Source organism: Gossypium hirsutum, chromosome D13, assembly GCF_007990345.1.
Source record: "Gossypium hirsutum isolate 1008001.06 chromosome D13, Gossypium_hirsutum_v2.1, whole genome shotgun sequence".
Classification (NCBI taxonomy): Eukaryota; Viridiplantae; Streptophyta; class Magnoliopsida; order Malvales; family Malvaceae; genus Gossypium; species Gossypium hirsutum.
Window position 1 is genome coordinate 1,583,705 of NC_053449.1, and position 22,081 is coordinate 1,605,785.

Here is a 22,081-nt window from a genome sequence, read left to right on the forward strand (position 1 = left end):
CTTATCCATTTACTTTAATTCTTTTAGGCCCATTTGTCACTTACCATCCTTAATCAAATTAGGGAACGGTTACAGAAAATTGAGTACTTCACTTCCACTTTGCCATAGTATAACTATAGTCTTACGTATGATCACTTATCACTTGTCCTTGATCAGATAAGTGTAGCTAAGCTACCACTTATCACTTGCCGCTTGTCACTGATCAGATAAGTGTAGCTAATGCTACCACTTATCACTTGCCGCTGATCAGATAAGTGTAGCTGAAACTATCACTTATCACTTGTCACTTGTCACTGATTAGATAAGTGTAGCTAAAGCTACCACTTATCACTTGTCCCTGATCAGAAGTACTCAAATTCGGCGTTCCGCTCAATTTGATCATTTATTCAATTTTCGCATTTTTATTTTATTCTCGTTTCAACAATAAATATATATTTCATCATACATTATATAATTCATGAAATTAACATTTAATCATTAAATTTCAGCCATATGAACTTACTATTTCAATGCATAACTTATAAATTTAACGTGGCATAATCTAGCCACTACTTGGCAAAGCCTAAGCATGTACACCAAATATGTTAGCCAAATACACATATAGCATAAATATTATAAGAATGGATGAGCACAACATTTATTCATGTATCACGCTTATCAACATGTGTTAATTCATAAACCATTCATGACATTATTTCATGCCAAATCATATACCGAATATACCTTACACACGTACTATGAAACTTTATTTTCACACATAAGCTTAAACCATGACCAATAATGTACAACTGCTTTGAAAGCAAGCAAGCCTGTTAATATTAGCATCAGCTGCAACTTGCCTGCAATTCCTCATCCCACTTTTGTCTCTGACCCTGTTCGCTTCACACTCTCTCCAAAGTAGTTGTCTTTTTTTTTTTTGTTCTTTTCAAATGCTAGCTTTTTTGGGTGATTGTGTAGTAATTTTTGGACAAATCTGTGTAGATTGAGTAACAAGATGGGATTAGAAGCGGCGGTGGAGGCAGCGGCTGAGTTCTTGAACAAAGACAAGACCATTATCGTGCAGCCGGATCGGGTATCGAGAATGGGTTGGCATTTGGTTGTCTTGATGAAAGATTTCCTTACAGAGCTTGTTACTAGGCTCAAACACAATAACACTGCCTATGAGAATTACCATAGGATATTTGTTCCTGTAGGACATCCTTTGAAGACAGTAGAACCTAAACAACCTTTGAGGGTTGATGTCCTGCTTCAATACATACAGAACATGCTCTCTAGTGAAACTACCATCTTGGCCGAAGCCGGGGATTCTTGGTTTAACTGCCAGAAATGAAATTGCCTACGGGATGTGGGTGAGTGACATCGAGCCTATGTGTATTAGTCTATGAATCAAAATTTGATATCCGAATCCTTTTGCAGGTATGAATTCCATATGCAGCATGGATCGATCGGGTGGTCAGTTGGCGCTACTCTTGGGGACGCACAGGCTGTTCCAGAGAAACGTGAGATTGCTTGTATCAGTGATGGTAATTTCCAGGTGACTGCACAAGATGTGCCGGCGATGCTACGATGTGGACAGAAGAGTATAATCTTTCTGATAAACAACGGTGGTTACACCATTGAAGTCGAGATTCATGACAGGCCATACCACGTGATCAAGAATTGGAACTACACTGGCTTGGTGGAAGCAATTCATAATAAGGGCAAGTGTTGGACTGCCAAGGTGTGTCGATACATTCGAATGCATCAAATTTTCAGACATAGATGAATGCTGATTTTCAATAAATATCGGTTCTTGTTTCAGGTCTGTTGCGAGGAAGAGCTAATTAAAGCGATCGAGAGGGCAACAGGAGCCATGAAAGACTGCTTATGTTTCATTGAAGTGATAGTTCACACGGATGATACAAGCAAAGAGCTGTTGGAATGTGGCTGTCGAGTCGCTGCCATTAATGGCCGTCCGCCATATCCTCAGTACTCTCTTTTGCAGTTGCAGTGCCTTCAACATGGTAACACAAACATATATCTGCATATATAGAAATATAGGAGATGCGTTTCTTTCACATCGAAAAACCAAGCACACGACACATCAAGCAAACATACCATCATACCATGCTGCTAAAGACAGTATTTTTAAACATGGTTTCATTTACAGAACCTAATCCAAAACCATCCTGGATTCAATCATCGTCCTCACTTTCTTCATCATCCTTTGATGATTCGGACTCAGCTTCCTCCTCATCATCTGAACTTTCCTGCATTAGACATAATAAAGTCAGGAGAGAAACCGAAAAAAGAGAACGAATTTGATATTTCGAGTACAGAATGACCGAAATTTACTTGTTTCTTGTTGTAGGCTGCCATGAGCTTCTCGTATTCTGATTTCCTTTCCGTTGCTTTCACTTTGTACGGAGCTTTTTCCTAATGATTGCAAATCCATACAAAGATTATGTCTTCGAGATGGAATCGAGAAAAGCTAAGTATGAAACAACGGATAGAGAACAGAGCTTACGGACAAGTCTATTTTCGACTAATTTATATACCATACATCTATGTTCCCTGCAGTTTATACCAGAATAGCATTGGCTTAACCATGCCATAACAGTTTCCCGAGTCGGTGAACATTTGATCGGTACATAGCCAAGTCCGGAGGAGCCGCATTGGAAGTTTTATGCATCACCTTTTCAAACAGAACCATCGGAAGAGTGTTCGACATAATCCATCGTCCATGCACATCGCAACCAACACAACCAAATTTAAGCAATAATTGAGTAACTTACTGCATTCGACATCGACTTCCATTTCTCTCCGCCCGCTTTGCCCACCTTCATTCGCGGTAAGGAAATCAATTCGAAACACTCCGAATGAGCAGACATATAAACAAATGACAACAGATTTATTAACTTACAGCTGAGATAGCCTTCACTTTAGGATGTTCTTGTTTGTAACTTGTCCTAAACTCTTCCCTGCAATAAAAAATCATAGCTTGAATGTCATCTTTGCATATGAATCGAATTCGGTTTCGAACCTTTTTTCAGCATCTTACATAAACACAAAGAAAGCAGTGGCGGGTCTCTTCGGTTTATTCGGGTCCTTGTTGGTCGATGATGCTATGTTCTTTGCGCGTTTTCGGTCACTCTTATCGGCCCGGCTCGCCGCTTTTCGCTTACCGACGACCCTAAAAGCGAACAAATTTCATACATGATTCATATCTTGTTTGAAACATACAACATGAAATAACCAGAATGTTACAAACTTGTTCTCAGCAGGCTTTTTTGCTTCCTTCTTGTCCTTCATTGTTGCATCTTCTCTGCCCCTTGTTGCCTTCATTCTTACAAGACAGCTTCCTGTAACGACATAATTTAAACTAAATCGTGTCAAATGCAACAAATTAACATCATAAATCATGGTTTAATTAATTTATTACAGTCAACATACTGAAGTTCCAGAAAGCATGTTCTTTTCAACAAAGACTGCTTATTTTTAACAACAAAAGGAAAACCAAGCTTTTATCATGGAACATGAAAGTGAAACAACCCATAGTTTCTTTTTATCAAGAAAAACCAGAAAAACAAAAACTAGATCATTCGGGATCATAACAAGACAGATCTGTTGCAATAAAACATCAATAAAGAAAAAAGTAATTATTAGATCAGATGATATGCATAAATTTGTAATAACGAACCTCTTCAATGGAAAAGAAATGTAGAAAAAACAGAGAATTGCAGAAAAGAGAACACTAACTAAAGCAAAGCAAAGAAGATATTTGTGAGGGGGTCCTTAGGAGATTAGAGTGACAGACATGAGGCAGTTTGATTGTGGGTTTCTAACATAAATGACAGATTGGTTGGAAGCAATACAAAAGTCAAGTCTTTTTGGAAACTACTGTTCATTGCTGAAGCTGTCTTTTTGTGATTCTGTTGTTTTCATGGTGCATATTAACAGTTGCCCGCCCCCTAGGCGTATTTATTCCTTCTTTACTTTACTTGCTGTGGAATTAAGCAAAAGCATTAAATCACTTTTTGGGCCTCAACTTTCTTTTTTTCAGATTAGGCACTGAAATTAGTAATTGTTCCCACATTGGATCTTAAACTTTTATTTAGTCCAAATTAAGCTCTAAACTTGAAAATTGTTCTCATATTGGAGTTTGAATTTTTTTTTGTCCAAGTTAGTCCTTAAAAACCATAAAGTTTAGGCCTTAATGTGGGAACAATTATCAAGCTCAAGCCCCAATGTGGAAACAATCATTAAGTTCAGGCCTCAATGTGAGAACAATTGTCAAGTTCAGGGATTAACTTGGATAAAAAAAGTTCAAACCCCAGTGTGGGAACAATTGTCAAATTCAAAATCTAACTTTGATGAAAATAATGCTCAGACTCCAATATGAAAAAAATTATCGACTTCAAACCCGAAATGGTGATTTAATCTTAAGCAAAAATAAATAAATACCGACCGCTTCATGTTTATCGTAAGTAAATTGTGTTGCATGGTTTAGATCAATGTTTTTAGAAATGGATCAATGATTGAATTTGCTAAATTATCAATTTTTGGTTTGATAAATTCAAGTGATTTAAATTAAATAAATTATAAAAGTTATAAAAAAATTATAAAAGCCGATTCAATTTCCCGTTCAATCAGTCATTTAACTTAATTCAATCAGTCTATATCAGTTGTTGATAAGTTAACTAATTTCTGACCCAGATCAGTTTAAACAACATTAATTTTGATGTTCGGATAAGGATGACAACAGAAAAAGGTGAGATTTTATTTTCTCATTCTAAATTGACTCAATTTTTATATTGTTTAGCTCGTATTTAATTTTAATTATGGTAATTGGTTTCCCAACTCGTTTATTTCATTACATGATATTATTATTTTATTTAAGGTAAACTATAAAAATAATCACTCAAATATTTGTCTATCTTTGTTTTGTTCATCCAGTTTAATTTTTTTTTGTCACTAATGTTATTGAAATTTAGCATTTCAGTCACCCCTTTAATTTTTTTTTGAACAAACAGTCACCCCTTTATTAAATCATTAAGCGTGGCCTCTTTTTCATTGGCATAATAATAAATTAGCCCTCTAATATTTATAAATTCTGTCAATTTAGTCATAATTATTAAAAATTCAAAACTAAAAAACTTCAAAAAAAAAATTAAAGGTTCATTTTCTAGTAACATGAGATTTTATTTAGCTTCTGGACAAGCCATTGATTTCTCTAAGTCTGGACAAGCCATTAATGTCTCATCTATTCTTGGTGTAACAGAACCTCTTAATCATGGGAGGTATTTAGGTTTGTCGTCACTTATAGGTCGCAACAAAAAGCAGGTCTTCTCTTTTAATTAATGAATGGTTATCTAAACGTATCTTTAGTTGGAAGAATAGATTGCCCCCAAGGGGTGGAAAGGAAGTGGTGATTAAAACAATGAGACAAGCTATTCTTGTTTATAGTATGAGTGTGTTTTTGCTTCCTCATAATTCTTCCGATGATACGCAGAAAATGACGAACTCCTTCTGGTGGGGTTCGGAACGTGGCCGTCGAAGGACTCATTGGGCTTCTTGGGAACGGCTCTATGTCCTAAAGAAGTATGGTGATATGGGGTTTCGTAAGCTCTATTGCTTTAATTTGGCACAACTTGGGAACCAAGGATGGAGATTCCTTACTTCGCCTAAGTCTGTTTCGTGGAAGATTTTCAAAGCTAGATATTTTTCGAAGAGCTATTTTCTTGACTCTTCGGAGGGTTCAACTCCCTATTTTATTTGGAAGAGTATTCGTAAGGCTAAAGCGGTGCTTTTGAAATGTACTAGATGGCGAATTGGTAGATGAAGTTTGATAAGCATTTTCAATGATCCATGGATTAATGATGGTAGTAATGTTTTTTGTTGACACTACTCATCTTGATGGATGTCAACATATGAGAGTTTATGATTTAATGCATTCTAATAGGGGTTCTTGGGACTCGGATATGATGGAGGGACTGTTTGCATCGTTTGATGTTTAGAAGATTTTAGCTATGCATTGAGTTTGTTTCCTAATAATGATAGCCTCATGTCGCATTACACTACAAATGAACATTATTCTATTAAATCGGGTTATCGAGTTGCTCTTTGTTTGCTCTCTGATATTAATGATTTCCAGGTGGATGGTCTTTGGAATTCTCTCTGGAATCAACTGTTGCCCCTGAAGATTAACAAGATAATGAGGATTCAGGCATATTTATTTTCGCTTCCCCTTTGCTACAGTTGTTTGGCAATAGATGGGTATAGCGCCATTGCATGGTTCTGTTAATGATTTTGTTGCTCAAATGCTGGTTGAACAACACAATGATAAGAGGAGGCGTGTTTTGGGAATGTTATGGGATATTTGGTTTAGCAGAAATATGATGGTTTGGAAGCAAAATTTTATGTCAGCTGATCGGCTTGTGCACTATGTGGATGAACGCATGGTTCATACCTCTCAGTCGATTCGTCATCCAGTTATTGTGAAAGGAGATGCTTGTTGGTGTAAACCGACTAGCGAGATGGTTAAATATAATGTTGGCGGAGCAATTTTTGTTGATAGTGGGTATATGGGAATGGGATGGGTTGTTGTGGTGCGTAATGGTGTAGGTGGTTGTGTTAAGAGTATATCTAGTTTTATGATAAGCAATCCATTTATAACTAAGGTTTTTTCCTGACTTTATTCGTTGCATTTGGATGGTGTTATTTTAGAAATCGATAGTCAGTGTCTCTAGCAAACGCTTACTTATGGTTATCTGAATGCTTCCGTTTCAAGATTATTACTTAAAGATTATGTCTCATATTTTCAATCTTTTGTCTTTCATTGGGTTCGTAAGGATGCTAATAAGGCTTCACATGTTTTGGCATGGGGGCTTTATTTAGAGCAGGTTACATAGATTGTATTGCTTATCCTACTTCTATTGTTGATATTGTTAATGCTGAGAAAATGACTAATTTGGATGTAAATGAGGTGAGTTAGGTTTGGGTGTATTGCGTAAGTCTGATGGCTTGGGTTTAGTTTCTCTCATTGCTTTATCCTTAATTATTCATATTCCTTTTCTTAATGAATTAATCTTTCCTTCAAAAAAGGTCAAAGGTGCTAGAAATTTTTTTAAGATGGTCGAAATTGAATTATAATTTTTTTATGAGGTCAAAGTGTAATTTTATCATGTATTGACTTATGATTTCATCATTTTTAAAGGGACTACATAGAAATATTTTTATTTTGAGGGACTAAAGTGTAATTTTACTATACATTTAACTTTTAATTTTATCATTTATAAATAGACTAGAAACGATTTTTTCATTTGAGGGGACCAAAGCCCTTACATGGCCCTTTGAATTTGCCAATGTTTAAAGTGTTAATATACTTAATTACCTTAAAGGGTTAACTAAATACATGCATCCAATCCTATGTACATGCATAATTACAAAATTCATGCTTGTACATGCGTTAATACCAAATACATGCATCTAATCTTAAATTTCTTGCTAAGTATAATGAAATTTCAGGTTGCATTTGTGTAACACGAGTTATTGACCTAATTCTTAGCTTCTATGTGTCACATCATAGTTGTTTTATTTAGGGTGAGTTTGAATGGGCGATACGTTTACATGCGGTTAATGTAAAAACAGCGGTGGCGGTGAGATTAGATATTGTAGTGATACTGTAGCGTGAGACAAAAAGTAAGTAAATGCACCGCACCACACCCACTTGGCCATCCAAACCCACCCTTAATCTCAACTTGATGGCCTTGTTCACCATTTAAAGAAGTAATAATTTTTTTAAAAATATATTATTAAATAATAATTCAAGCTAAATTGACATGGTTTCACAAATTTTTTTATCGAAATCTAAGTAGTGATTAATCATCTTGATTGCACAAAATTTTAATTTAATTCTTAGTTCGAATTATTTTGACATGTTTAATTTTGACACATTATTTATATTGTATTTATATTTTTTTTTTCTTTTTTTATTATACTCTAGTTATTTTTATAAGTTTAAATTTTTTTATTAATTATTATATACTTCGGTTATGGATTAAATTGAAAAAAAGGTGAAATTCTAGTTTCATTTAGTTTGGTGAGAAAAAAAAAAGATAATGAGGTTGGAGAGGTGAAATGTGTGCAATCAACTTTACAACATTGTCTTTTTATTGTCAGCCGACTCTTTTAAGCAAAATTCATCATTTATAAAACTACTATGAGTTAGATCTTTCATTTTTTCGGTGAATTACAAGAGTAAAGAGAAGTTCGAACAACAAATATAGCTAACACAACTCGAATTTAGGTTACATCCGGGACGATAAACACATTGACAATCACAGAAGGTCCTTTCAAATTTTACTCGATAATACAAAACCACTCCTTATTCTTGAAAACATTAATGAAGAATTTATTTTATATAAAATTTTTTATTGAATTAATGTCTCTATCATTTATATAAATATATGTTTATTATTAATGATATAAGATTTTAGGATCAATGTTCAAATTCGTTTAGACATTTATTAAATCAAGGCTTAATTTTTATAAAAGTGCTCAAATTAAATAAAGGTTAAAACTTTTTAAATGATCAAATAAATGTAAAAGTGCTCAAATAAAGGCTTCTCAAATGTTTTTAGTTTCAAATTATGTTTTTATTATTTCGTTTTCAAGCAATATCTGATTGGGCTTTCATATATTTTATTCTAAATGTGTTAGCATTCACTAATTTTGACCAAAAAGTGGACTAAAGTGCGTAAAAATTCTTTATTTGAGCACTTTTGTAAAGTTAGGTTTTTATATGACCATTTTGAAATGTTAACATTTAACTTTTATATGAGCAATTCCTAAAAAGTTAGGACCAAGGGCAAAGCCAAAAAATTACTTTAGGGGCAGAGATAAATCATAAATTTTTTTGGGCTGAAGTATAATTTTACCATCATACTAAATTGAAATTTCTTAAAATTTAAACGGTCTAATTGAACATTTTACCATTTTTAGGGGGACCAAGGTCATTGCCCTCCTCCTTGACTTCACCCCTAATTAGACTCTAACTTAAACATTTAACCTTAAAATTTTATGAAAGAGGTTACGGATGGTTACACCATGATGGTGTCTAGAGTCACTAATGGTGTTTAGAAGATTAAGACAAGATTTTTGAGACTATGAGGAAGTTGGGTAGAGTTTATGTATAATACCAGAGCTTTTGACCTCCTTTTAGTGTTAAGAAGAGTTTATATAGAGGAGGAGAAGCTTGATCGCGAGTCATGAGTACTCTATCACAAATCTTTAAGGATAAGTGGTGGATGGTCAGCTTTAAGGTATGTATGTCTAAATGGCCCTGGTGCGGCTAGCTATAGTTAAGCTTATTTATGAGAAGTTGGTGCTAAGAAGCGATGGCACAATGGATACTTTCCCTCTAGAAGATTTTTTCAAGATTTGGTGAGATTGTCTAATGGTCTTTGATTTAGGTGATTTTTCGCTTAAATAAGGTCTATCTTACCTTGTAATCATTTTCCATCCTCCTTATCCATGATAAGCTCTTACGAAATGGGTTTGGTCTTATTAAAACAATTTTTTATTTATTAAAATTAAATAAAATTATTTAAAAATATTTTAAAAAATGTCATCAATGCTTCATTTGTAATACAAACACCAACTCTTTAAAAGAAAAAACAAACCTTATTCATCCGTAGAATACACGTCTTGGTGGGTTCTCTCTCACTTTACAGAGAAAAAGGTAAAATAAATGGTGAAAATTTGATAGTGTCAATTTGGTCCACATTTCTGCTTAAATTCAATAAATTGAGAACACATCAATACCATGCTTATACTAAACAACAGAGAAGAAGAAGAAAGCCAACCCAGCAAGTCATTCAAATTCAACCCTCCCCAAACTCCTAACTTATATCCCTTTCCCTTCCCTTCACTTATAACTTTCCCTTTTTTGTAACATTTCACATGCAATCCATTCATTTTTTTTCATCAATCATCAATCATTTCTGTGATTAAAAATCATATCTTGCTATTCAAAGTCTTCATCTTTTTTTTCTTTTGATATATAAAAAAGAAAGCTCTCTTTGTACTTTTTTTTGTGAAGATCTGGTTGGTGGTGGATACATGGGGAGATTATTTGTGGTGAATCTTGAAGGGAAGGTTTATAGCTGCAAACACTGCAAAACCCATCTTGCTCTTTCCGAAGATATTGTTTCCAAGGTTGTTTTTTTTTTCCTTTAAATTTGATTCCTTTCGACTTTTTTGTATGATAATCTTGTGAAATCTTCATCTGGGTGTTTTTGATTTGTTTTAGTTATCATTTTTTAGCATTTATTACTACTTATTAGGTGTCATTTTCATTTTGGGTGAACTTATATATAATCGATGGGTTCCATAATTGATTAGATTGAGGTTTCTTCTATTATTAAGCTAGGAAATTTGGGTATAATCCATGTTGATCATTCTGGTTCTATGATGATTGAAACTGTGCTGGGAGGATTTCAATTATGTTATGATCATCTCTTTTTAGGCATAGATGATAATTGTGTGTCTTTTGCAAGAGCTTGACACTTTATGATGATGGCAAATTGTTGGTTTTTAAGACAAACATGATGTTAAATGTATTTTCTTTTGCTTTTAAAAGGACTTGTGCTCTATGTTATTTGGATTCGGGTGTGAGTGTTGGATATGTGTCCAACACTGGTATGGTCAAAATTTTCTAAGCTTTTTCATGTATTTGGAGGATCTTTGGAGTCCTTGTGTAGGACACGAGTGTAAGACCGGAGGCAAAGCTAGGAATTCGGTATTTGGGCCAAAACAAAATTTTAAAAATTTGGATGCTTGACAAATAGAATGGACTGGAATTGATAATATCCCATTAACCATCTTGCCCCTTAGCTACGCCCTGTGTTGGACACAATGCTTCAATGAAAATGAAGAGTCGCAATAACATAGCTTGTGCTAGTGATTAAACCTGTTGGATGGAAATGTTATACTTTTTGTGTCGGTATGCCCTTCGTTTGCATTTACGATATCACCGAGTATGAATGTTAGGTCATATTCATATAGGTGTTATTTTCTCTACTGCTTTCACATTGGTGTTAAAGATTTTTCATGGTGTTTGAATTGGTTCAGGTTCTCTTATAAGCACGGTTTCTAACTATGTGTTTTGGCTTTGGTTCTTTTATTCAGTCCTTCCATTGCCGCCATGGGAAAGCATATCTCTTCAGTAAGGTGTAAGTTTTCTCGATTTTAGGCACTTTGTTAGCATGTGTTAGCCCCAAATCTGTCTAGAATTACTCCGAACAGGACAACAACTCTAATACATGCCTATGCTATATGGTGCCGGCTTGATTGTCAAACTCTTGCTTTACGGTTGAGGAAAAATTTTGTTTGTTGAATTCAATGTCAGTTCTAGTAAGTTATTTTGTTCACTTAGAGCAAGGCAATAGCCTTTAATAGAGTAGGAGAAACGAATGATAGGAAGGGGATTGCAGGTATTTTATTTTAATGGGCTAAACGGTGAACTAACATGGATTTTATTTCCAGGATGGACTTTATGGACATCCCACTTGCATGAGATTCCGAGTTAACTGTAAATTAATGCTCGCTTTCATATGTACTTTTCATCTCTCATTGTTTCTCAGAGTGAATGTTACTACCGGAGAAAAGGAAGATAGACTGATGATGACAGGGTTGCACACCGTGGCGGACGTCTTCTGTGTCGGATGCGGATCAATAGTGGGGTGGAAATATGTAAGCTTTTGGTATTACATTTTTCGAATTCGTAGTTTAACATATCTTTATTTGTTGCTGTTAGTTATCTCGATGGTTTCTTCCAGGAAATGGCTCATGAGAAGAGTCAGAAGTACAAGGAAGGAAAATTGGTCCTCGAACGGTAACTAATCGGAAACATGGAGAGAAACTTGGGTTTGGGTTAAGGAATGGATGTTTTTAACCGAGGTTACTGGATCATGTTGTTGAACAGGTTTAAGGTGTCCGGTCCGGACGGAAGCAATTACTGGATCAGCCATGGAAGACATGTGGGTGGGAGTGATGCAGATGATGTTTGATCAAAACAATAAAAAAAAATGGTCTAATTTCCAAATTGTAAATTCTTTAAACCCCTTAAAATTCTCATTCAGTTCATGTCAATCCTAAAAAAAAAACTAGACATTCCTAATTTAAGCAACATGTCCAACTTGCTGTAAGAAAAAATGATTTGAAACATTGAATTGTTAATTATGTTTTATAAATTGAAGTTTCAAGGTGTTTAAACATATAGCTAAAATTTATCCTATAGATTACTTTTATCTAATTCATGATCCTCGAACTCGAACTTAAGATATCATACGGTAGAGGTCATTCAATCATGGTTTTCTTTTTATCATCTAATTATGAAAAGTTATAAAATGATTATTAGTAAATTTCACTTTTGGTCATTCAACTATTCATTGTCTTTTTAGTTATAAAGTAACAAAAAAAAAGATAAAATTGAATAGTTAAGTGATTATTTTGTAATTTTTTATAATTGAATGATTAAAAAGAAATTTACTAATTATTTTTATAATTTTTCTATAGTTAAATAAAATAAATAAATATTACAATTGAGCGATAATGTAATTATTTTATTATTTTATTAGTTTTTGGATGGTTGGATTTTTGCCACCATTATTAAAGTATTTATTCATTATGTTACGTCGTAACAAAGGGCCCCATTAGACACTATTGCCCCAATAATTAGGCACCAACATATTTGAGATGTATGATTGATTGATATTTGACCTATCCATAAATTTATTACCTACAATTTAAGGGAGTAAACTGTTAAAGTTTAAATTATAATGGTAAAATGTTAGAAAAAGGAAAAAGAATTCAGATTATCCCAAAACAAACCCTTAAAATGTTTTAGATATTTTAAAATTTTTTTTTATCTTTTCGATTGAACCTTAGTTTAAATGGCATGGCCATTATTATCATTATAAAAGAATGTGAATTTTAGTGGGCTGAAACGTATTATCCTCTTATTTATGGGTTAGAGAGAGACTATAGGTAATAGTCATGAATATTTTTCTTTAATAAAGTTATATCACTTAATAATGCTAATAATTTAAGGAGCAAGTGGTAATGCTTATATCTACTTATATTATTATAGTTGGTGTCTCAAATTAATTGGACATTAATTTAAAGAAAAAGATTGTCAATTGAGTTTTAGTTCAATTGGTATGAGCATTACTGCCAATGCAGGAGGATATGGGTTTAAGTGCGCTGAAGCGCATTATCCTCCTATTTATGGGTTGGAGAGAGGCTATAGATAATTCTAGCATTGTGTCAAATATGATCATAATCTATAATAAGATTGTTCAGAAAAATAAAAAAAATTATTTTTTAAATAATAATAAATATTATGGGACTTAAAACTTAATGTTCTGATTCGAGATTTCCTAAGAATCGACTTAGTGAAATCTCATATTTTTTATATCAGAAAAAGAAATGATCCGTTAGGTTCAAAATTGATTTCTAATAATAGGTCAGATCGTACCAATAAAAATCTGTTTTATTCCATTTATTCCAACGCAATGATTCAACAATCGTTTAGCCAAAATCACGAAACTATTCATACGCTCTTGAACAGAAATAAGGAATCCCAATCTTTGATAATTTTGTCATCATCTAATTGTTTTTGCATAAGCTCATTCAACGATGTAAAATATCACAATGTGATAAAACAATCAATTAAAAAAGATCCTCTAATTCCAATTAAGAATTTATTGGGTCCTTTAGGAACAACCCCCAAAATTGCGAATTTTTTTTTTATCATTTTACCCTTTAATAACTCATAATCAAACCTCGGTAGCGAAATGTTTGGAGCTTGACAATTTAAAACAGGCTTTTCAAGTACTTAACTATTATTTAATAGCTAAAAATGAGAGAATTTATAATTTCGATCCATGTCGTAACATCATTTTGAATGCAGTCAGTTTGAATTGGTAATTTCCCCATCATCGTTATCAATGTAATTATTGTGAAGAAACGTCCACAATAATTAGTCTTGCCTTATTGGGCAGTTTATTTGTGAAAATGTATGTATAGCCAAAAGCGGACCACTCTTAAAATCGTGTCAAGTTTTTATTGTTCAAGTTGATTCTATAGTAATAAGATCGGCTAAGCCTTATTTGGCAACTACAAGAGAAACTGTCCATGGGCATTATGGAGAAATCCTTTACGAAGGAAATACGTTAGTTACATTTATATATGAAAAATCGAGATCTGATGATATAAGGCAGGGTCTTCTAAAAGTGGAACAAGTGTTAGAAGCGCGTTCGATTAATTCAATATTGATGAACTTAAAAAAGAGAATTGAAGGTTGAAACGAATGTATAACAAGAATTCTTGAAATTCCTTGAGGATTCATGATTGGAATGTAGAATTAAATAAAAGGACTTGCCCATCTTTCTGAATCAAATAAAATAGGTGTATATGATAAGACAATCCACTTTCTTTATTATCTTACTTTGGCTTTTTATAAATGGAAATGGGATGCTACAAGCAATTTAGGGGTAGCTTTCTCAAATGCCTAATCCATCAATAATAACAATAGTATAATGCAAAATTAAGTAAGGCCTTTAGCAGCAAATAACCCACAAATACTCTATAACATATATTATTTTTTTATACAAATGCTTAGAACTACTCTTTGTCCCTCCTCAACCCTTCAATAGGAAGATAAATGTGTTTCAACGCGCTCGAACCTATATCCTCCTACATACACAATAATATCAATGCCAACTGAGTTAAAATTCAATCACTTATTGCCCATGGATTGATTTCAACACAAAATTAGAATATATACATGGCTTATAAAGAACAATAAAAGTTTGGTCCAACCACCCCAAATTAGAATACATATATGTGGTATATTATGGGTGTTTACAAATTTCAACCTAGTTAATATTTACTATTCAACATAATTCTATTTCAAAAGTTTCTTTTATTTTACTGATAAAATATTTTGTCTCGAGTTGAACTGTAGATGAAAAATATAATTTTTTTATATGAGTGAAAATTTTATGTAATAAATAAAATTATAAAAAAAACAATATAAGAATCAAATAAAGCTTTAATTAGAATGGTAAAAGATATTGAAAATTATAATGTTTATGACATTAGTTGAAGAATTGGTATCCGATTCAATTGGTTGATTCAGTCCAATTCTAACAATATTATATGTTATTTCATTCTTCTTTCGATATAATAAATGCTAAAGCCAAGATTCATTATAAGTTAGAAATTTCCAAGAGACCACTATCTGTCTAAGTCCGAAATTCTATTTGATATTTAAAATGATTTGGATAAGAATAACATAACACTTGAAAACAACCGTTGTTAGTAGCCACAAGTCAGGGGCCCTTAGCCAATTAGATCCAAACTTGACCGGTCAAAACCTTGCAACAAAAAGATCAAATGAAGACATTTTAATGGTGGGTTCATGGTAATAAGAAGAAGAAAAAAACAAGAGGTGCACAGCTGAATTGGTCACATAGGAATTACAATAAAAAGAAGAAAATATTATAAATTGTAATTATATGATTTGGATTGATTTGAACTCACATGCAAATTGGGTTTCAAGAGTGAAAAAAAAGCTAAGCCAATGTTTGAACAGATATCAGCCAAGAAAATCTTACTTGTAATTACAACCATTCATAATCACTAATTATTTGTAATGACAGGCAGAACAAGAGAGCAGAAAGTAGAGCAAACCCCACGATGTTATAACGATCTATGGTTGGAATTAAAATGAAAAGGGAAGATGTTTTAGGTCTGAATCCGAGTTTTAGTTCAGTGATGTTTCGAGGAGGGTGTAGGTGGGCACTGGTAGCACTTGGCGAAGAGTCCGAATGTATCGACTTGCTTGATGAAATTTGTCATGCTAGCCCAACCTCCTAATCCGAAGCCAACTATGAAGACCCAAATCACAATAAAAGCGTTCACCACATAAACCGCTGTCCAGCTTGGGAGGAAGAAAGGAGGCTTCTCGGCTGCATTCTGCACACACAAAAATTACCGAAGAATCAAAAGTAGTTCAATAGATTTCACAGAACAATGATTCTGTACATCTTGATATTTCAGCATATCTATCAAACTTGTCTGCGGGATTGGGTTACGAATTTACCTGTCGAGCGGAGGCCGATTTATAAGTGAGCATATGAGCCAAAGCAGGGATGATGTAGACAGTGAAGCTAACCAAAAGAGATCCTACAGCCGAGTTGATGGGACCGAAGAAAGGAAATATGATAGCCAAGAACCATATTGGTATCACCACAGGTAACCGGCATGCCGCCCTCAAACATATGCTCTTCGTGTCATGAATCCCCACCACTTTCTCCCAGACAAAGTACAATGGCGTACATGCAAACCCGAATGTAATAAACTGCAAAATTCAAAGCCAATCCCGTCAATTTCATCGGTCCGGTAGGCTATGATGGCAATAAACATTGTTCTCTCTATGATATACACAAACCTGGTGAATTAACATTAGGACAACCGCAGCATCACGCCACATAGAGCGTGGAAGGAGCGAGAAGGCATTGGAATGATCAAGTAGTTGATCACCGAAAGCCCAGTAGACAACAGTAGCAGATGGGATCGTTAAGGTAAACACATATAGGGTTGCCAATAGATATATGTACTTGAATTTTTGAGGCTTCCACATAGCATGCATAATTTCCCTGTAAACATAAAGATTTCTTACAAATTGCCTCTTTAAAACCCTTAAAAAGTAGCAGAATGTAATCCGACTTCTAATTCGGGACTTCATACTTTTATCCAAAAACATTGATTCAATGATATTTTTACCAAGTGAAGAAAGGGATATTCCGATCAATTTGTTTCTTAAAACTTTAACCTTTTTCTCTCAAATCCCAAAAATGGCAAGCAAAAGCTGCTAAACAATATCATAGTAACAATAATGTCAAAACTTACACAGTGACAGCATGTCCACCGAAAGTATAAAGTATATTGGTGGCACCAGTGAAATACAATACCAATTTTGTTGGTCCTTGGTGAGTTACACCTTCTACCTACAAGACCAAGAAAAAGAACACGAAGGGTTCATTCAAAACTTGTAAGGAAAGATGGAGATCTATAAAAAAATGTTGTTTTGTAGGTGTACCTGGCCATGGATAAGTGATGCAATGGTTAAATACCAAGCAGTGTAAGTGGTCATTCCAAGACCAAGAAAAGACCAGATTCTATAGTTATGAAAGGAAGGGATGAACACTGTAGTGGCACAACAAGCTCCAAAGATATATGTCCATGTCCTCTTGTCTAATTTGTCATTTATGTAATATATGTTACTGTATAAAAAAACACAGAAATCAGTTGACTAAACTATCAAAAAATGAGGGATTTTGATTAAAGAAAAAAACATGGGACCTGGCACAGGCTATAAGTTGAATGACAGTTCCAAAGAGAAGAAAAGTGCAGTTAAAAGCTAATCCTACAGCTTTCCAATAAGGTCCTAATAGACCATCCAACACTTCAAACCACTGCAAGTTGATGAAAAAGAACAAGATTAATATATATATATTCACACACATTTACAGTTGATCTTGAAAAGCTTACCTGTATGACATGGTTCTTGAAGCTGACATTCTCTTTCTCTTTTCTGCTTCTGTATTCAATATAAAGAACACTAACGAGGTAAGCAGTCCAACTTCCAAGAACACCATAAAAAATTTGCAGAATAATCCCTGAAAGCATTCCCATTTGAGAGAATGAATATGGTAATGTTAGTAGAACTTGAGCCACCTGCAAAAATGAATGTTTTCTTTTCATCAATTATCACAACTTTGATTCACAAATTTGATATGGGATTTTTTAGTATACCTGATTTGAAGCACAACTAAACCAAGCATCATAAACTGAACCACCATGCCAAAGGAGGTTCTTAACACTGAAAACGGAACGGCTTCCATCTTTCTCCTCGTGTTGATCAGTTGGTTCATTGAAGCTCCCAACAATGGCTTCCTCTACCTGTTTCTCTTCTGACATTTTTCTCTAAAGATAAAAAAAAATCTTCACTTTTGTTTCAAAGGAGGGTTTTACAAGTTTATAGGTTAAGAAACTTGTAATTCACAAAAAAGGACTCTTTCTTTTTAACCTCAAAGGGTTGAACTTTAAAGCTGCAGTATCAAATATAATCTCTTTTTCACACTTAAAAAACCAAACTTTCCCACCATTGAAAAAAGGGTTTCTCTTTTTTTTCTTTTTTTCTTTTTTTGCTTTGAGAAATGAGAAATGATATCTGTCAGAGAAAAACAGCACCTGAGAAAAGTGAAAATAAATGGGTGCCACAGCTACTTACTAGGAAACCAGAAAAAAAAAAGAGAAGGCTTAGCTTTCTTTCTTCCAGTGTTTAGAACATATGTTTAGTCGATTTCATTGTTGTATGACCGAGAAAAGTGGCAGGAAGATCTTTTAACATACTGTTTCATTGTCTTTGAGTGTGGAATATATAATCTACAACCCATGAAGCTTTACAAGGAAAGAGTTGAAGAATCTCTATAATCACTTCATCCTAAAAAAAGAACACTTCATCCTAAAAAAAGAAAGAAATAAAATCTCATTAAATTTTCCTCAATCAACTCATTGATTTCAATCATGTTATCTCTGTAATTATAAAAGATCCTCTGAAATATGAAGGGATTAAGCCCTTTTTAAATTGGATTATTTATTTGGTATCGATCCAAATCTTTGAAGTAGCTGTACCAAATCGTGTTAATTGAATAGCTTGGGAAACTTTTCTTGAGAAGACAACAAACAAAAGAATAATACTAAATATTCTCGTTTATTTGCTGTGAAAGAATTACGATAATATAGCACACACTACTAAAGGATAGGGAAGAGAGAATCAAAGGAATTGTCATGGGTAGATGTGCTGATATAGTCAACAATTAAGTTGTAAATCACTGGCGATTTCATACCTCTACAGCCATGATTACACAAGTAAATCAAGCGTGTGGTGAATAGTTGCTTATAGATATGCTCCTCATCCCGGCCTAGGTTTGAAATTTGGTAGGATTTAAATAAAAATATTAAATTTATTCCAAATTTAGAAATAGATAATATAAAGGTTGTTAATACGTTGTTTAGTATTACTAAGCTTGGTGAATATCGAATGTGTAGGGAGGTTCGCAAGTACATGAATAATGAATAGAAGGTGATTATTTAACATATCTATAGAGATGGTAACACCTCGTTGATGGCTTAGCTTCAATGGTTTGGGATCAATCGTTGTAATGTTTTGTATAAACACAGTATAATTTTTTTATTCCACAAGCAACATATTTTGAGTTAAAAATCGTTATAATGTTTTTAACTCCACATTATAATTTTCAACATATTTATAATGTTTTGTCTTTTACCAGGAGTGAAACCTGAACAAATTTTTAAGGGGAGAATAAAATTTCAATTTTTTATAGTCTATATCTTTATAATTTTTAAATAATTAAATCTAATTTTTATAATTTTAGGGGGCTGTTTGTCCCCCTGTAACCGCCTTTTGTCTTTTACTATCCACCGGATGCAAATGGGTGGTTGGTTAGTAACTATTTTATGTTTTCTCTTCTTAATAAAATATATATATATGAGATAGGGTTGAAATTGAAATTTAAAGTTTGAATTAGATTCAATTCATTTTTTTAAGTTTGTATTATTTTATATTATGTAACTTATAATATATATAAAAATAAATAAATCAATAGTAGTATATAATATTACTATAGTGTAAACATTAAAAAATGTTAAAAATTACTATATATAAAATTTTAATAAATAAAAAATATATAACATTATTAAAAATTAAAATAATATAAAAATATTTATATTTTTAAAAAAATACTATAACCAGGTCTAAAATGGGCTTGGATTAGCTATTTACAAATATGGTGGGTTTGGCCAAATTTTATGTCCATATTTTGAGTTGTACCGAGCTTGGGTAAGTATAAAGTGTGTTAATATAATGCCTAAACCTGACCTGACCTATGAAGATCTATTTGCATTAACATTATATACTATTGTTTTTAACAAACATTATAAAGGTTAAAATCTACTATCAGTCCATGTACTTTATGAAAATTGTGAGTTAATACATGTAGTTTAATTTGGTTATTTTTAGTTCTTTTACTTTTTAAATTTTCAAATTCCAGTCCTCACCAAATTATAATTGTTAAATTCATTAAGTTATGATGTTTCCAAAATATAATGTGGCAAACACATTGTCATGTGTGCAATGCCATGTCAATTTATTATTTCAATGTATTACTCACTAAAAATGCAGTTAATAAATTAATGAGTGCCATTTGCGTTAAGATTGAAATTTCAAATTTTGAAAAGTATAGGGACTTGGAATGATCAAATTAGAGAATATGGACTAAACCTACAACTGCACAAATAATACATGACTAGCAATTGAATTTAATCAATTAAATTTAACTATTATAGTTTGGGTCAAAACTAAAATTTCAAACTTCAAAAAGTATAGGGACTAAATTGATCAATTTAGAAAATACATAGACTAAAATTGATTAATTAAAGTATAATGACAAAATCCACAATTTAATTGTCTTTGTGATAAATGACTTCATTATTATTTGATAGTAACTGACTTTTCATGAAGGAAGATGTAATGGTTATCATGAGATAAAATAAGATAATATTGTGAAATTGAATTTATCCTAAAGAAATTAAGGATATCCTACGAGTGTAACACACTTATAACAAGGTCATTAACAAGCACTTATTAAGTAGCTTTCGTAATGATATGTAATTAGGGAGAGCTCAATCACAATAATATGGTGGAATGACTTCATGACTAAAAAAGTTTATGAGAATATTGGACTCGCTACTACAGTCATATAATTGGACTCAATATATTGTATATTCTTTTTCTAGGTTTACTCTTGAAAATGGCGACGCTAAATTTTTTTTTTAAGAATCCGAAATTAAACTATATATTTTTACAAGAATTAAAATATAATTTTACAGTTTTAATAATTTATAACATTTAATTTTTAAATAATTGAATCAAGATTCTATAACTTAGTACATTATGAGCATTTAAAAGAGAAAAAGGAAGTATGAAACGAAGCTGCAAAAAGCAAAACAGGTGACTGAAAACGACGGAGCTCTCATCACTTTACGAAAATGGTGACGCTCTGTTTTTTTGTGAGTCAAAAGTTTCCCAAAGCTTCTAATGCATAACGTATAACTTTCGCCCTATCATTGGTTATATGCATCAACTTTTGCTAGCGGGTGGAGGGACCTTTTTCCTATTTCCCCTTTTAATTTTATATTTTAACTTTCCTTCAAATCTTTTTATCTCTTGCTATTGACTTAAAATTATTGTCCTTCCTTCATAGGTGATCATTATCCAATAGAGCAAGATTAATGTGTTTTTTAAGCATGAAAATTTGGTTGGAACCAAGGTTATGATAGCACAATCTCAATCCCGGCCTGGGGTTGTTTGAAAGTGTAGCCATCCAGGGCTCAAGATTGGAAGGGGTCAAAAAGAAAATTTTCAACTTTTAATGTGGGAAAATTAATTAAATGTCTAGGGCTTTCAATTTTTGTATTACTTTTTTATTTTTTTAAAGGGACCCAATTTATTGTTTCACCTAGGGCCCCAAAAATATCAAGAACGGACTTACACAGTCTTATTTGATATGCCTTTCTTTTTCTTGTTAGCTTACTATAATTTGTTCTCAAGTTCATTCGTATTTAATCAATTAATAGTGATCATTAGGCTAGCACGCTAACATAAAAAATTTAACTATGAAGGTACAATTATAATCCGTAATTACAAGTAATACATACATATGATTACAATAAGAGAATTCACGGATGCATAAATATGTATAGAGAGACTCGAATTTGAATGCTCTGAGTTCACATTGCTAATACTTTGATGGTTACATCAAAAAAAATTTTATATGTCATGTTATCATAAACTAATGATCTATTTTTGTAACCACAAGTATTCTCGTTCATTTCATGGTCTGAGATTAATCATGTTCAGGTCAATGTGGATGTAGGTAAAGCCCTT

The 22,081-nt window shown here is 32.9% G+C and overlaps 3 protein-coding genes and 1 pseudogene across 4 annotated transcripts; 2 read left to right on the plus strand and 2 right to left on the minus strand.

Annotated features, from left to right (window-relative positions):
* Positions 1–644: 644 nt before the first annotated feature.
* On the plus strand, positions 645–2,032 carry LOC107919475 (pyruvate decarboxylase 3-like; annotated as a pseudogene).
* On the minus strand, positions 2,005–3,937 carry LOC107920412 (high mobility group B protein 1). Of its 2 annotated transcripts, XM_041109884.1 has the most exons (7): positions 3,680–3,937; positions 3,251–3,341; positions 3,041–3,172; positions 2,903–2,960; positions 2,775–2,819; positions 2,335–2,415; positions 2,005–2,249 (listed from the first exon to the last, which is right to left on the minus strand). In XM_041109884.1, the coding sequence occupies exons 2-7, from the start codon at positions 3,322–3,324 to the stop codon at positions 2,175–2,177; spliced, it is 465 nt and encodes a 154-aa protein (XP_040965818.1). In that variant the 5' UTR covers positions 3,325–3,341; positions 3,680–3,937; the 3' UTR covers positions 2,005–2,174. The 2 variants fall into 2 exon arrangements, with proteins under 2 accessions (XP_040965818.1, XP_040965819.1); XM_041109885.1 differs by lacking the exons at positions 2,005–2,249; positions 2,335–2,415 and adding an exon at positions 2,542–2,674.
* Positions 3,938–9,628: 5,691 nt separating this feature from the next.
* Positions 9,629–12,257, plus strand: LOC107920417 (protein yippee-like). Its single transcript, XM_016850126.2, has 6 exons — positions 9,629–9,721; positions 10,082–10,197; positions 11,170–11,213; positions 11,625–11,733; positions 11,820–11,875; positions 11,966–12,257. The coding sequence occupies exons 2-6, from the start codon at positions 10,102–10,104 to the stop codon at positions 12,048–12,050; spliced, it is 390 nt and encodes a 129-aa protein (XP_016705615.1). The 5' UTR covers positions 9,629–9,721; positions 10,082–10,101; the 3' UTR covers positions 12,051–12,257.
* A 3,287-nt stretch (positions 12,258–15,544) lies between these two features.
* On the minus strand, positions 15,545–18,782 carry LOC107918785 (auxin transporter-like protein 2). Its single transcript, XM_016848372.2, has 8 exons — positions 17,866–18,782; positions 17,602–17,787; positions 17,413–17,525; positions 17,150–17,333; positions 16,960–17,057; positions 16,499–16,706; positions 16,151–16,408; positions 15,545–16,023 (listed from the first exon to the last, which is right to left on the minus strand). The coding sequence occupies exons 1-8, from the start codon at positions 18,028–18,030 to the stop codon at positions 15,817–15,819; spliced, it is 1,419 nt and encodes a 472-aa protein (XP_016703861.2). The 5' UTR covers positions 18,031–18,782; the 3' UTR covers positions 15,545–15,816.
* Between the last annotated feature and the right edge of the window lie 3,299 nt (positions 18,783–22,081).